The sequence below is a fragment of the Hylobates moloch genome, unplaced genomic scaffold (assembly GCF_009828535.3).
Source record: "Hylobates moloch isolate HMO894 unplaced genomic scaffold, HMol_V3 SCAFFOLD_14, whole genome shotgun sequence".
NCBI lineage: Eukaryota > Metazoa > Chordata > Mammalia > Primates > Hylobatidae > Hylobates > Hylobates moloch.
The window spans coordinates 62246974-62261236 of record NW_026652289.1 but is presented as its reverse complement, the minus strand read 5'-3'; the positions used below and the strand labels follow the sequence as shown (position 1 = coordinate 62261236).

The following is a 14263-nucleotide window of genomic DNA, read 5'->3' as shown; positions in this document are numbered from 1 at the left end:
ATATATGCAAAGCAGTATATTGCTATATATGTATTCATGTATAGTTATATATGTATATTGTTACAACAATATATCATTATAACAATATGTTTATAAGTATATATTGTTATAACTATAGTGTGTGTGTGTGTATATATATATATATGGTAATATACACACATACACCATTTTAAAAATGAAGTATTGACAATGTAGTGAAGATATGGTACTCTTTTAACCCCTAAATAATCCATTTTGTATTTTCTATGAACAAATACATTCTCTTACATAACCATGGAACAATGATCAGAATCTGGAAATCTAACATTATTACAATACCGTTATCTAATCAGAGCCCATATTCAAATTTTGTTAACTGTCTCACTAATGACAGCATCATTTTGTGTTTATTGGGTCCTACTTCTTTCTTTTCTGTTTTTTTTTTTTTTTTTTGAGACAGAGTCTTACTCTGTCACCCAGGCTGGAGAGCAATGATGCGATCTCGTCTCACGGCAACCTTTGCCTCTTGGGTTCAAGCGATTCTCCTGCCTCAGCCTCCTGAGTAGCGGGGATTACAGGCATGAGCCACCACACCCGGCTAATTTTTGTATTTTTAGTAGAGATGGGGTTTCACCATGTTGGTCAGGCTGGTCTCGAACTCCTGACCTCGTGATCTGCCCGCCTTGGCCTCCCAAAGTACTGGGATTACAGGCGTGAGCCACCGCGTCCGGCCTGGCTCCTTGTTTCTTTAGATTAATCTCACATCCTACCTCTTCAATTTCTACTGCACTTCCACTCCTGCTGAACCCCCAATCCTTGCCATATTGAAGCTCCCTGCTCATAGTAGCTCCAATCCTGTGATACTCTGTCACTTTCTGGTGCATGCATTTTGATCTGCCTGGTGAATCTATTAATGGATAAAGTATACATATATATACATCTTGCTATTTAAGTTTTAGGTTGTTGTTTCTGTGAGACCTTTCATATCTTTTTTTTTTTTTTTTTTTTTTTTTTTGAGACGGAGTCTCACCCTGTCGCCCAAGCTGGAGTGCAGTGGTGTGATCTGGGCTCACTGCAAGCTCTGCCTCCCGGGTTCATGCCATTCTCATCTTCCCAAGTAACTGGGACTACAGGTGCCCACCACCATGCCAGGCTAATTTTTTGTATTTTTAGTAGAGATGGGATTTCACCGTATTAGCCAGGATGGAAGACCCCTCATATCTTTTTAAAAGAAAATTCTAGCTGGGCATGGTGGCTCATGCCTATAATCCCAACACTTTGGAAGGCTAAGGCAGAAGAATTGCTTGAGGCAAGTAGTTTGAGACCAGCCTGAGCAACATTGCAAGACTCTGTCTCTACAAAAAATAAAAATAAGCCTGATGCAGTGGCTTGTGTCTGTAGTCCCAGCTAATTGGGAGGCTGAGACAGGAGGATCACTTTGAGCCAAGGGGGCTGAGGCTGTAGTGAGCTATGATCCCACCACTGCATTCCAGCCTGGGCAACAGAGTGAGACCCTTTCTCTCAGAAATTAAAGAAATTCTTGAATTGGAAATCTCTATCTATAATTTGTCCTTACTCTTGTTTTCAAGGCAGTTAATTGGACTTTACACCATGGCTCACAATCCTAATATGACCCATTTGAAGATTAATCTGCCAGTTACTGCCCTTCCTCCCCTCTGGGTAAGATGTGACAGTTCAGATCCTGAAGGTACTTGTTGGCTAGGAGCTGAGCTTATCACAACAAACAACAGCATTACAGGAATTGTCTTATATGTGGTCAGTTGTAAAGGTGAGTGCTCTCTCTAGAGTGTGTGTATGTGTGGGTGTGTATTTATTCATTTGTATAGTTACGGTTTCATGTTTTTTTATGAAAATTGATAATGTCATGATGAAAGTGCACAAGGTAGAACTTGCATTAATCACCATAAATCTACTCTAGTGTGTAACTTGCAGCATGTGGGAGGTATTCCAGAAACACCAGAAACAGATCTCCAAAAGTCTGGACAGGAGGTTTACACTTGTTTGATTTGGGTTTCATTTTATTTCTATGTGTATATTATTGAAAATTTTCATTGGAAGATACAAACTGACAATATGTTTCCAATCTTAGACATTTAATTGTATTTTTGGTAGTAGTATTGACCCTTATTCCACTTTATTTTTTATTTATGTTTATTTATTTATTGTTTTTGAGACAGAGTCTCGCCCTGTCGCCCAGGCGGAAGTGCAGTGGCGCGATCTCGGCTCACTGCAACCTCCGCCTCCTGGGTTCAAGCAATTGTGTGCCTCAGCTTCCAGAGTAGCTGGGATTACAGGCACCTGCCACCACGCCCAGCTAATTTTTTTGTATTTTTAGTAGAGACGGGGTTTTACCATATTGGTCAGGCTGGTCTTGAACTCCTGACCTCATGATCCACCCGCCTCGGCCTCCAAAAGTGCTGGGATTACAGGCATGAGCCACCACCGTGCCCAACCTCCACTTTAATTTTTTATTTACTTATTTTTTTAGAGACAGAGCCTCACTCTGTAGCCCAGGTTGGGGTACTGTAGTGCATTCATAGGTCACTGCAGCCTCAAACTCCTGGGCTCAAGTGATCCACCATAACCTCCTGAATAGCTGGGACTACAGGAGAGCACAACCATCACCAGCTAATTTTATTTTATTTTTAATTTGTTTTTAAGAGACAGGATCCCACTATATTGCCCAGGCTGGTCTCAAACTCTTAGCCTGAAGCAATCCTCCCACCTCAGCCTGCTGAGTAGCTGGCATTACAGGCAAGTGCTGCTGTGCCTGGCTGTTCCACTTATATTCTTCTTTTTAGTTTTTTGAGGTAAGATCTTACTCTGTCACCCAGGCTGGAGTGCAGTGGCTCTATCATGGCTCACTGCAACCTCAACCTCCTGGGCTCAGGCAATCCTCTCACCACAGCCTCCCGAATAGCTGGGACTACAGGCACATGCCACCACACCTGGCTATTTTTTAAATTTTCTATAGAGACAGGGTCTTGCTATGTTGCCCAGGCTGGTCTCGAACTCCTAGGTTCAAACGATCCTCCCTCCTTGGCCTCCTAAAGTGCTGGGATTATACATGTGAGCCACCATACCCAGCCCACTTTCATTCTCTTATAAACATTTCACTTATCTGTGATTTAAAATTTAATTTTAAGTTATTTTGTTGAGTTGCGGTACACTGAGAATGTGAGGGATTACAATTTTGTAGCTCTAACAATGTAATTTTGAGTTGTGCCTTTACATTTCTTTCTTTCATTTCCTATAGCTGATAAAAATTATTCTGTAAATCTTGAAAACCTAAAAAATGTACACAAGAAAAGACATCACTTGTCTACTGTAAGTGTTTTGCTTCTACTCATATTATTTTCTTCAAATTGTTATCAACCTGCCTTCCTAGTTTACAGGTTTTTTTCACTCCTAAGATGGCTAGATATTTTTCTGTAGTATAAAAATGTTTATGTTTATTTTCATATCAGCTAATGACCAAAATTAAAATGCCTTCATGCCTTTTAGCTAATCTTTGTGGTTTCAAAGACTTGTCTTACTTTTCCATTTGGGGTAAAAGTATGGCGTGTGTGCTCTTTCTTCTTTTGGGACAAGGATCAAAATAGTTTGGGTAATGGACTCTTGGCCGTGTGGAAGCACAGCTAAATGATCTGCTGTGTGCACTCTTTTCAGGTAACATCCAGAGGCTTTGCCCAGTACGAGCTCTTTAAGTCCTCTGCCTTGGATGATACAATCACAGCATCACAAACTGTGATCACTTTGGATATTTCCTGGAGTCCTGTGGATGAGATTCTTCAAATCCCTCCACTCTCTTCAACTGCAACTCTGGTAGGAGTGGGCCCTATTTCCTTTTCGGGTTCATGAGACTCCTAAATGTTGACTTACTTGCTTGTTGCTGTTGCTCTATGCTTCTAGCCTCGGCACTTGCTGAATGTGAGCTTGGACAACTCTGAAAGGCTCACCTTGCCACTAACGTCTCACCAGGGCAACCAGTAAAGGTTTTGTCAGGTGATCTGATCTATCAGTTGCCCTCAGCCCTGTAGTAATGTAACTTAAGAATTTTCTAGTGATGAATAAAGTCTCTTGAGTGGTGGCTCAAGTGAATCTGTGTTTTTGTTTGCTTGTTTGTTTTGTTTTGAGACAGAGTCTTACTCTGTCACCCAGGCTAGAGTGCAGTGGCACGATCACTGCTCACTGCAGCCTCGAACTCCTGTGCTCAAGCAGTCCTCCCACCTCAGCCTCCTGAGTAGCTAGGACTACAGGCAAACGCCACCACACCTAATTTTTAAACTTTTTTTGTAGGGACAGAGTCTCCCTATATTTCCCAAGCTGGTCTCAAACCCCTGGGCTCAAGTGATCCTCCCACCTCCACCTCCCAAAGTGGCTCATGCTGGGATTATAGGCGTGAGCCACTGTGCCTGTCCCTCTTATTCTTAAAAAGGTGGAGATATTGGTAACACGTCAAGAATCATTATAATATTAAGCCCTTTCACTCTATATTTACATTTCTAGGAATCTGTCTTAAGAAATTAGTCAAAATTGGCTGGGCGCAGTGGCTCATGCCTGTAATCCCAGCACTTTGGGAGGCCGAGGAGGACAGATCATGGGGTCAGGAGTTCGAGACCAGCCTGACGAATACAGTGAAACCCTGTCTCTACTGAAAATACAAAAATTAGCTGGGTGTGGTGTTGTGTGCCTGTGGTCCCAACTACTCAGGAGGCTGAGGCAGAAGAATTGCTTGAACCCGGGAGGCGAAGGTTGCAGTGAGCCAAGATTGTGCCACTGCGCTCCAGCCTGGGTGACAGAATGGGACTCTGTCTCAAAAAAAAAAGAAATTAGTCAAAATTGCTAACAAAAATTCATGTGTAAGATACTCAGTGCAGTGATATAACTGTGTTTCCAAAATACTATAAACAAAACTGGAATGTTCAGTAGGGAATAGTTAAAATAGATGTCTTTTTTTTTTTTTTTTCTTGGACAGAGTCTCGCTCTGTCTCCCACGCTGGAGTGCAGTGGCGTCATCTCGGCTTACTGCAGTCTCTGCCTCCCTCCTGGGTTCAAGCAGTTCTCCTGCCTCAGCCTTCTAAGCAGCTGGCACTAACAGGTGCATGCCACCATGCCCAGCTAATTTTTTTTGTATTTTTAGTAGAGACGGGGTTTCACCATGTTGGCCAGGCTGGTCTCGAACTGACCTCAAATGTAATAGCTACATTTCTCTCACCCTTTGTGTTGTTTTATTTTTAAAATTTGTTTATTTATTTTTCCATTGTGTGTGGATATACCACATTTTGTTCATTCATCAGTCAATTGACAACTTAGTTGTTTCTACTTTTTGGCTATTATGAATAATGCCTCCATGAACATTTACATACAAGTTTTTGTGTAGACATGTTTTCACATGTCTTGGGTGGAGTTACTAGATCATATGGTAACTGTATATTTACCTGATATACAAATGATCTGCCCACTTCAGCCTCCCAAAGTGCTGAGATTACAGGCGTGAGCCACCACACCTGGCCTAAAATAGATTTCATGACGAAATATTATATACAGTCTTTAAAAGCATGTTTTGAAATCTTGAATATTAATAATAGGATGTGCTTATTATCAAGCAAAAATAAAAAAATATAAAATTATTTATGTAATGGGATCTCAACTATATATATATATATATATATATTTTTTTTTTTTTTTTTTTTTTTGAGAGGGAGTCTTGCTCTGTTGCCCAGGCTGGAGTGCAGTGGCGCAATCTTGGCTCACTGCAAGCTCCGCCTCCCAGGTTCACGCCATTCTCCTGCCTCAGCCTCTCTGAGTAGCTGGGACTACAGGCGCCCGCCACCACGCCTGGCTAATTTTTTTGTATTTTTAGTAGAGACGGGGTTTCACCGTGGTCTCTATCTCCTGACCTCGTGATCCGCCCACCTCGGCCTCCCAAAGTGCTGGGATTACAAGCGTGAGCCACCGCGCCCAGCCTTCAACTATATTTTTTAAAAAATGTATACACAGAAGCCTGGATAGTATTAATAGTGGTTCCTTCAGAGTGGCAAGATTATGGATAATTATATTCTTTTTTTGAGACAGAGTCTTACTGTCTCCCAGGCTGGAGTGCAGTGGCATAATCTCAGCTGATGGCAACCTCTGCCTCCCAGGTTCAAGCGATTCTCCTGCCTCAGCCTCCTGAGTAGCTGGGATTACAGGGGCGTGCCACTAAACCTGGCTAATTTTTGTAAGTTTAGTAGAGACGGGGTTTCTCCAAGTTGGCCAGGCTGGTCTTGAACTCCTGACCTCAGCTGATCCACTCGCCTCGGCCTCCCAGAGTGCTGGGATTACAGGTGTGAGCTACTGCGCCCAGCCATGGATAATTATATTCTTTATACTTTTCCTGTAATAGGAATTTACATACATTGGCATTTAGGTTATTCTTTTTCTTTATGTTTGCAATCTAAGGTTTGTAAGACATTGACCTCTGGCTAGGACAGCACACTGTTGGTTTAGTTAGAAGGAGTCTAATAAACAGATTTATTGGGAGACTCCATTTTGGTTTGTGATAATGCTAAGTTATCACCGAATTTTGAGATATATTTATTTAAATTTCTCCTACTTTGTCCTCCTGGAAATTCCTTGGGAAAAGGCAGGAGAGTGTGTGAGGAGGGCAGTTGTTCCTCATAGGTACAATTGTTTTTTTTTTTTTGAGATGGAGTCTCGCTCTGTCGCCCAGGCTGGAGTGCAGTGGCGCAATCTCGGCTCACTGCAAGCTCCGCCTCCCGGGTTCACGCCATTCTCCTGCCTCAGCCTCTCCGAGTAGCTGGGACTACAGGCGCCCGCCACCGCGCCCGGCTAATTTTTTTTTTTTGTATTTTTAGTAGAGACGGGGTTTCACCGTGGTCTCGATCTCCTGACCTCGTGATCCACCCGCCTCGGCCTCCCAAAGTGCTGGGATTACAAGCGTGAGCCACCGCGCCCGGCCCCTCATAGGTACAATTGTTTGTGGCACAGAAAGAGGATAAGTGGTTTTAATTTAGATTATTGGGTCAAGATGGCAAAATCTCTGAGTAAGATGTTCTAAATGATGTATTGACCTCATTTTTCAATTCATTGGTCCTTTATGAAATATATTTTTTAATGTGTGAAGTATAGTTTGAAATGCAAGTATAACACTTACGTAGAGAAGATGGGATTAGCAGTAGAAAACTGACAGACTTTGGAAACTTTTTAGAATATTAAAGTGGAATCGGGAGACCCCAGAGGTCCTTTGAATCATCTCTACAGAGAACTGAAATTTCTTCTTGTGAGTATCCTTCTAGAATTCCTTTCCTTAAATCTCATGTTTTTATAAAAATGTGTGCTATTTTTGTTTTTACTTAGGTTTGTGTTACTCAAAATTTGTTCGGATGTTATGTATCCGTTAGAAGCTCTGACAGTTTGGGCAGTTAAATTTTGCTTTTGTGGTAGTTGTCCTTACAATTAACGGGAGCATTAGGTTGTTAATAGCTACATTTCTCTCACCCTTTGTGTTGCTTTATTTTAAAAATTTATTTATCTATTTTTCCATTGTGTGTGGATATACCACATTTTGTTCATTCATCAGTCAATTGACATCTTAGTTGTTTCTACTTTTTGGCTATTATGAATAATGCTTCCATGAACATTTACATACAAGTTTTTGTGTAGACATGTTTTCACATGTCTTGGGTGGAGTTACTAGATCATAGGGTAACTGTATATTTACCTTTTGAGGAACTGCCAAAGTATAACTGTTGTCCAAAGTAGTTATGTTATTTTATATTTCTTTCAGTAGTATATGAAGGTTCTGATTTCTTTACATCTTTGTCAACACTTGATATTGTCTGTTTTTAATTATAGCCATCCTAGTGGTAGTGAAGTGGTATCTCTGTAGTTTTGATTTCATGTGCTTATTGGCTCCTGCTTATTTCTTTAGCTTAATCTCACATTTTACTTCCATTCCCACTGAACCCCCAACCCTCATCACATCAAGCTCCTTGCTTATAGCTCGGATCCTGTCATACTCTATCACCTTCTGGTGTGTGCATTTTGATCTACCTGGTATGCACTTCTCCCACCTCTTTGCTAGGTGAGCTCTCTCTGTAATGGTTGCACTGATCTCACAGAATGGCTTGTGTTGCTGTATAACTCCACACATACCTCTTGTCAGTGTGTTTATAAAACACAGTAATTTGCTTACTTATCTGTCTCCTCTACTAGACTGGAGTGCCTGGTTCTCTATTGTGCCCTTACCATCTAGCATAGTACCAACTATTTTTGATACTTTTACTTCCTATGAGTAAGTATTATTTCCTTGTTTGTACGAAACTGGTAGTTTTCCTACCTTTCTCACCTTTCTTCTTTCTTGAAAGCCCCTCTTTTAGGACCCTTACTGTGGGCCTCCATCATACTTTTGCCCTCACATCTCTGCCCTTCTCTCTCCGCACCCCTGCAGAGAGCTGATCTACTCAGTGATTTGACTGGCACCTTTGTGAGCAAGCTCCAAACTGTCATCTTTAAGCTATAGCACTTCCCATCTTTCCAACTTCCACCAAATTATTTCCCACTTGGATAGAGTGCTGTTGCTTCAAGAGTCAGTATGTCGAAAATGAGACTATCTTCTCCAGACTACATCCTCTTTGAAAACCCCTCATTTCTGTCTGTGGTCCCATCATTCCTTCAATTTCCTAGGCTAGCAATCTCATATTTCACTTTAGTAAGAACTATTATTTCTATCACCACTATGTACTACTATAGCTAGAAGCTGCCACTCTGCTGTGTGCCACGCATGGTGCTAGCTGGTTCAGTTATTTTGCCTGAAGGTGACAACAAACTGGTAAATGGAAGAGCTGGCACAAATTCATTGGAATGTGTGTTTGTCTAATTCAAGTTTCCCTTAAAAAGTCACAGAATCTTAGATATACACGTGGCCATAGTCTCTCTGTGTTCAACCCCCTATATTTTATAAATGGATAGGATTTTTTTCTTTTATTCCACGTATACCTTGCTACCCTCCCCCCCCCAATACATATACAATTCTTTTTCTCCTTTGAAGATCTTTACCATCTTCTTCTGGGACCATGCTAATGATGATTCATTGTTTCTCAACAGAGGCACTATTGGCATTTGGGCAGGAACATTCTTTGTGATTTGGGACCCTGGTGCACACACCAAGATGTTTAACAACCCTGGCCCCCATCAAACTCCATGCCCCAAGTTCTCCTGTACTCCCAACCATTTATGACAACAAAAATTATATTCATATTTTTCTTTTTTTTTTTGAGGCAGAGTCTCACTCTGTCACCCAGCCTGGAGTGCAGTAGTGTAGTCTTGGCTCACTACAGCCTCCACCTCCCAGGTTCAAGCGATTTTCCTGCCTCAGCCTCCCCAGTAGCTGGGATTACAGGTGCCCACCACCACGCCTGGCTAATTTTTTTGTATTTTTAGTGCAAGAGGGGGTTTCACCGTGTTGGCCAGGCTGGTCTTGAACTCCTGACCTCAAGTGATCCACCTGCCTCGGCCACCCAAAGTGCTGGGATTACAGGCATGAGCCACTATGCCCAACCATCTTCACATTTTTCTAAAGACCTCCCCCCAGGAGTGGGGGATGATAGCATTTCAACTGGGAAATGTTGTATTTTTCTCTTTCCTAGGAATCCATCCGTGGTACTTCTGACAGAGAAATTCTTAACTAGATCATGTCATTTTCCTACCAAAAAAAAATCAACATTGGCTGTTTTCTGCCGTATGAAGTTAAAAAACTTTTGAAGATCCCTTGATGGTTCAGCTACTATTTCTTCTAATCCTATTTCCCACTGCTTCTTAGTTGCTTTTTCTACCCTGGTTGGGATCACACCACCCTCTTCATCTTATTTCATGCCATTTTCCTGCCAACCTATGGTTCCCACATTTGAGTTGGAACAAGTTCCACATTGTTTCACTGACTTTTGCGGCCTAACTTGACTGCTTTTTCTTTCTGTTTTTTTTTTTGAGTCTTGCTCTGTCACCCAGGCCGGAATGCAGTGGCGCGATCTCGGCTCACTGCAAGCTCTGCCTCCCAGGTTCACGCCATTCTCTTGCCTCAGCCTCCCGAGTAGCTGGGACTAAAGGCACCTGCCACCACGCCTGGCTGATTTTTTTGTATTTTTTTAGTAGAGATGGGGTTTCACTGTGTTAGCCAGGATGATCTCAATCTCCTGACCTCGTGATCCACCCATCTCGGCCTCCCAAAGTGTTGGGATTACAGGCGTGAGCCACAGCGCCCGGCACTTGACTGCTTTTTCTTAAGTCCATTGAGATATTGTATGTATGTGCATACATATTTATATTATTTTAATATAAACTTCCACTTTTTACCTTTATTCATCCCCAGACTACTTCATTTGTCTTATCTGTCTGTCTTTGCCAAAGTTGCAAGCATCTCCAGGGCAAACCCAGTATCCTCAGTTTTAAGTCCTCTGTAGCACCTATGCACGTGGCATCATTGTTCAGAGCACCATCTTTGGGATCAGACCACTGGGTATATATCCTGGCACTATCAGTTACTAATTGTGTGACCATGAGCAAGTTACTGAACCTCTCTTAGCCTCAATAAGATGAGAATAATAGTAATATCTACCATAGAGTTTTGTTAGGATTAAATAACGTGCTATATATATAAAGCACCACAGCAGTACCTGGGATGTGATAAACACTCAAGAAATGTTACTGCAATTAATATTATTATTACATACATCCTTATTGATTAAACAGTGTTTTCTGCTAACAAGTTTTTGGGGTTTTTAAATCTCCCGTAGGTTTTGGCTGATGGTTTGAGGACTGGTGTCACTGAATGGCTTGAGCCTCTGGAAGCAAAATCTGCTGTTGAACTTGTGCAGGAATTTCTGAATGGTGTATTACTTGTTTTATTAATTGAGAATTTATACTTGCTATGTTTAAATATAAGTTTCTCTTTAAGCTTGATACTCTTTTTTGATTGGAATATATACAAAGCTGTGAGATCTGTTATGGTCAGAGAGACAGCTTTTGTTCTGAATTGCTAATGGTAGACATCTAAGTAATCCTAAGAATTAATAAGATTTAATTTATATTTGAGATTGAAGGAAAAGAGATGAAGCAGTAGCCTTTGAATACCTACCATGTGCCTGATGCCATGTGTCAGGGGCTTTTCTGTTACCTCTGTTCATCCTCACACCCCCACCTGATGGGTATCAATTATAATCTCCACCAGAGTTCAGTGATTTGCCAAAATCCTTAATTATACTTCTACTGTCCCCATTTACCACTTGAAAATAGGATTAGGATGGAAATAATTTGGAAAGCAGAAAAATCAAGAACTGATAAACTTTTGCCACTTTCTAGACTTAAATAAGCTGGATGGATTTGGTGATTCTACAAAAAAAGACACTGAGGTTGAGGTAAGTGATTATTATCAGTTAGAAATATACACAGAAATAGCTTTTAAAATTCGGTTATGCTGACATCTTTCATGTTGTACCATCGCAAATGGATTTGGTATATCAAGGCAGCGTTTAGGGGGGATTTTTGTTGATCTTTATTGTCAGTACTGGTTATTGTTTTCCTTAAGAACTGATGACTATTTTAATTTAATTAAATTATTATTATTATTATTTTGAGACAAGGTCTTGCTCTGTCACCCAGGCTGGAATGCGTGGCTCCACCATGGCTCGCTGCAGCTTTGACCTCCAGGGCTCAAGTTATCCTCCCACCTCAGGTCCCTGAGTAGCTGGGACTACTGGTGTGCACCACCATGTCTGGCTAATTTTTTAAATATTTTGTAGAGATGGAGTCTCACTAGATTGCCTAGGCTGGTCTTGAACTCGTGGGCTCAAGCAATCCACCTGCCTTGGCCTCCCAAAGTGCTGGGATTACAGGCATAGCCATGGTGCCTAGTCAGAACTGATCAATATTTTTGAAGAGAACTGGTGTATATGTATTATTAGTTGCTCAATTGCAGAGAAGTAGAAATGAATATGTTAATATACTATAAGATGGCTCTACTATCATATATTAATATACTATAAGATGGTACTGTTAAATTAAACTAGATATATTCTCATCTGACAAATAGGAAAATGGAGACCAAGGTAAATTTAATTTTTTTTTTTTACACGGAAGGAAAGCTGAATGCTCACTTTTAGGCACTATAATTTTAAAACAATATTAAGGGTCTTGTTTTTCACTGTTGATTTGTATCTCCTCATTAGTGAATGAAGTTGTAGAAAATGCATTCATATCCTTGTGTGTGTTCATGAATCCGTAATTTCTCAGAGCAGCATTTGAAGGCTTAAATTATTTCACTTAAAAAAAAAAACTGAGTATTCTCTGAAGCTTCCTTCTTTTTCAGACAGTGAAGCATGACACTGCTGCAGTCGATCGTTCCGTCAAGCGTCTTTTCAAAGTTCGGAGTGATCTTGATTTTGCTGAGCAACTGTGGTGCAAAATGAGCAGTAGTAGGTGTCCATCATGATTTAAATTTTTCCTCTTATTTCTTAGGTTTCTTTTTAAGTCTTTTGGAAATAATACAGTGTGTACCACTAGTCTTGTGGGGAAGTCTGGTTCTTAACTTTATCTAATGCATTTCTAATGACACACTGATACATTCTGCTCAAGAATTGTACTAAGACAAGGTAATTTGTAGAATTATCCTTTTCTCCTGCCTTTTTAAGTATAAACTTAGGTAATTTTCATGCTCTATTTATATGAACCAAAACGTATACCTTACTGAAATTATAATTATTAGAAAAAGGAAAAGATATTCTTTAGTATTTTACTAAGCGTATTATTTTTTGGCAATCTGAATTTTATTTCTTTCTTTAGAAATGCATTAAATCTTTTTTTTGCCGCTTTAATTTCTTTCCCTTTCCCCTACTCATAAAGTACAGATTCTTGCTTTCTACTTCATTTGTGTATCCTTAAGATTAATGATATATTTGATCTGTAGAAATACCCTGAAAATAATGTTACACTGACTTGTTTTCCAAGGTGTGATTTCATACCAAGACTTGGTGAAGTGTTTCACATTGATCATCCAGAGTCTACAGCGTGGTGATATACAGCCATGGGTAGGTTTAGTAGTGTGTGTCAGATCATTTTCTCAGCAGCATAGCATGATGGTTAAAGACACAGGCTCTGAAGCCAACTGCCTGAGTCTGAATTTCAGCTCTGCTACTTTCTAGCTGTGTAAAGTTGGGCAGGTTCCTTTACTTTTCTTGTGCCCCAACATTCTCATCTGTAAAGTAAAGGTAAGAATAGTATCTACCTCGTAGTGTTCCAGGATTGACTGATGTTATCCATGTAATGCACCTAGTGCCTAGCTCATAGTTAAGTGCCCAGTGTGTGTAAACCACTAATATTGTCATTAAGTGTTGCTGTGAATGAGTGTTCTCATATACTACTGATGAGAATGCAAATTGGGATATTCTCTAAAAAGCAATTTTGGTGATGTATTGAGATCTTCACAATGTATCATGGCCTTTGAACCAGTAATTCTTTTGTTAGGATGTACCCTAAGCTCATACACATAAATATGTATCAAGACTTCATGTATCAGAATAGTCATCACAGCCTCATTTATATTGGCATAAAATTTTAAAGGACCTTGCTTGTAAATTTCCCTTGCTAATGGAATGGCTAAGTAAATAATGATATAGCTACATATGGCACATGTAATAGTTGCTGAAAAAATGATGCTGACAAATGATATGGAGAAATGCTTACAATATTCGATAAGGAATATACACAATTGTATATGAATGTAACTTTTGGAGAGAAAAATCTGGAAACAAATATGCTAAAAATCTTAATAGCAGTCACTTCTGGTGGAAGGGTTAGAAATGACTTTTTCCAGTCAGGTGTGGTGACTCACGCCTGTAATTCCAACTCTTTGGGAGGCTGAGGCTGGCAGATCACTTGAGGTCAGGAGCTGGAGACCAGCCTGGCCAATATGGTGAAACCCTGCCTCTACTGACAATAAAAAAAAATTAGCCGGGCATGGTGGCAGGCACCTGTAATCTGAGATACTCAGGAGGCTGAGGCAGGAGAATTGCTTGAACCCAGGAGGCGGAGGTGGCAGTGAGCTGAGATTGCACCACTCCACTCTAGCCTGGGCAACAGAGTAAGACTCCGTCTCAGAAAAAAAAAAAAAAAGACTTTTTCCAACTGTGTTATATCTCTACTATATGAATTTTCCACAATGAATTTGTGCTACTTTTATAGTCAAGAAAAAGCTAAGTAAAAGTTA

General features: G+C 40.5%; 1 protein-coding gene across 3 annotated transcripts in view; it reads left to right on the top strand.

Annotated features, from left to right (window-relative positions):
• The window catches only part of ZWILCH (zwilch kinetochore protein), a 48736-nt gene that overhangs the window by 14371 nt on the left and 20102 nt on the right, over positions 1–14263 (top strand). For all 3 annotated transcript variants that reach the window (XM_032175629.2, XM_032175627.2, XM_058428042.1), the window contains 8 exons: positions 1569–1768; positions 3257–3327; positions 3670–3825; positions 7214–7285; positions 10797–10890; positions 11362–11417; positions 12368–12473; positions 13006–13085. In XM_032175629.2, coding sequence (XP_032031520.1) covers positions 1591–1768; positions 3257–3327; positions 3670–3825; positions 7214–7285; positions 10797–10890; positions 11362–11417; positions 12368–12473; positions 13006–13085 — 813 coding nt within the window. In that variant the 5' untranslated portion in view covers positions 1569–1590. The remainder of the gene's footprint in view (positions 1–1568; positions 1769–3256; positions 3328–3669; positions 3826–7213; positions 7286–10796; positions 10891–11361; positions 11418–12367; positions 12474–13005; positions 13086–14263) is intronic.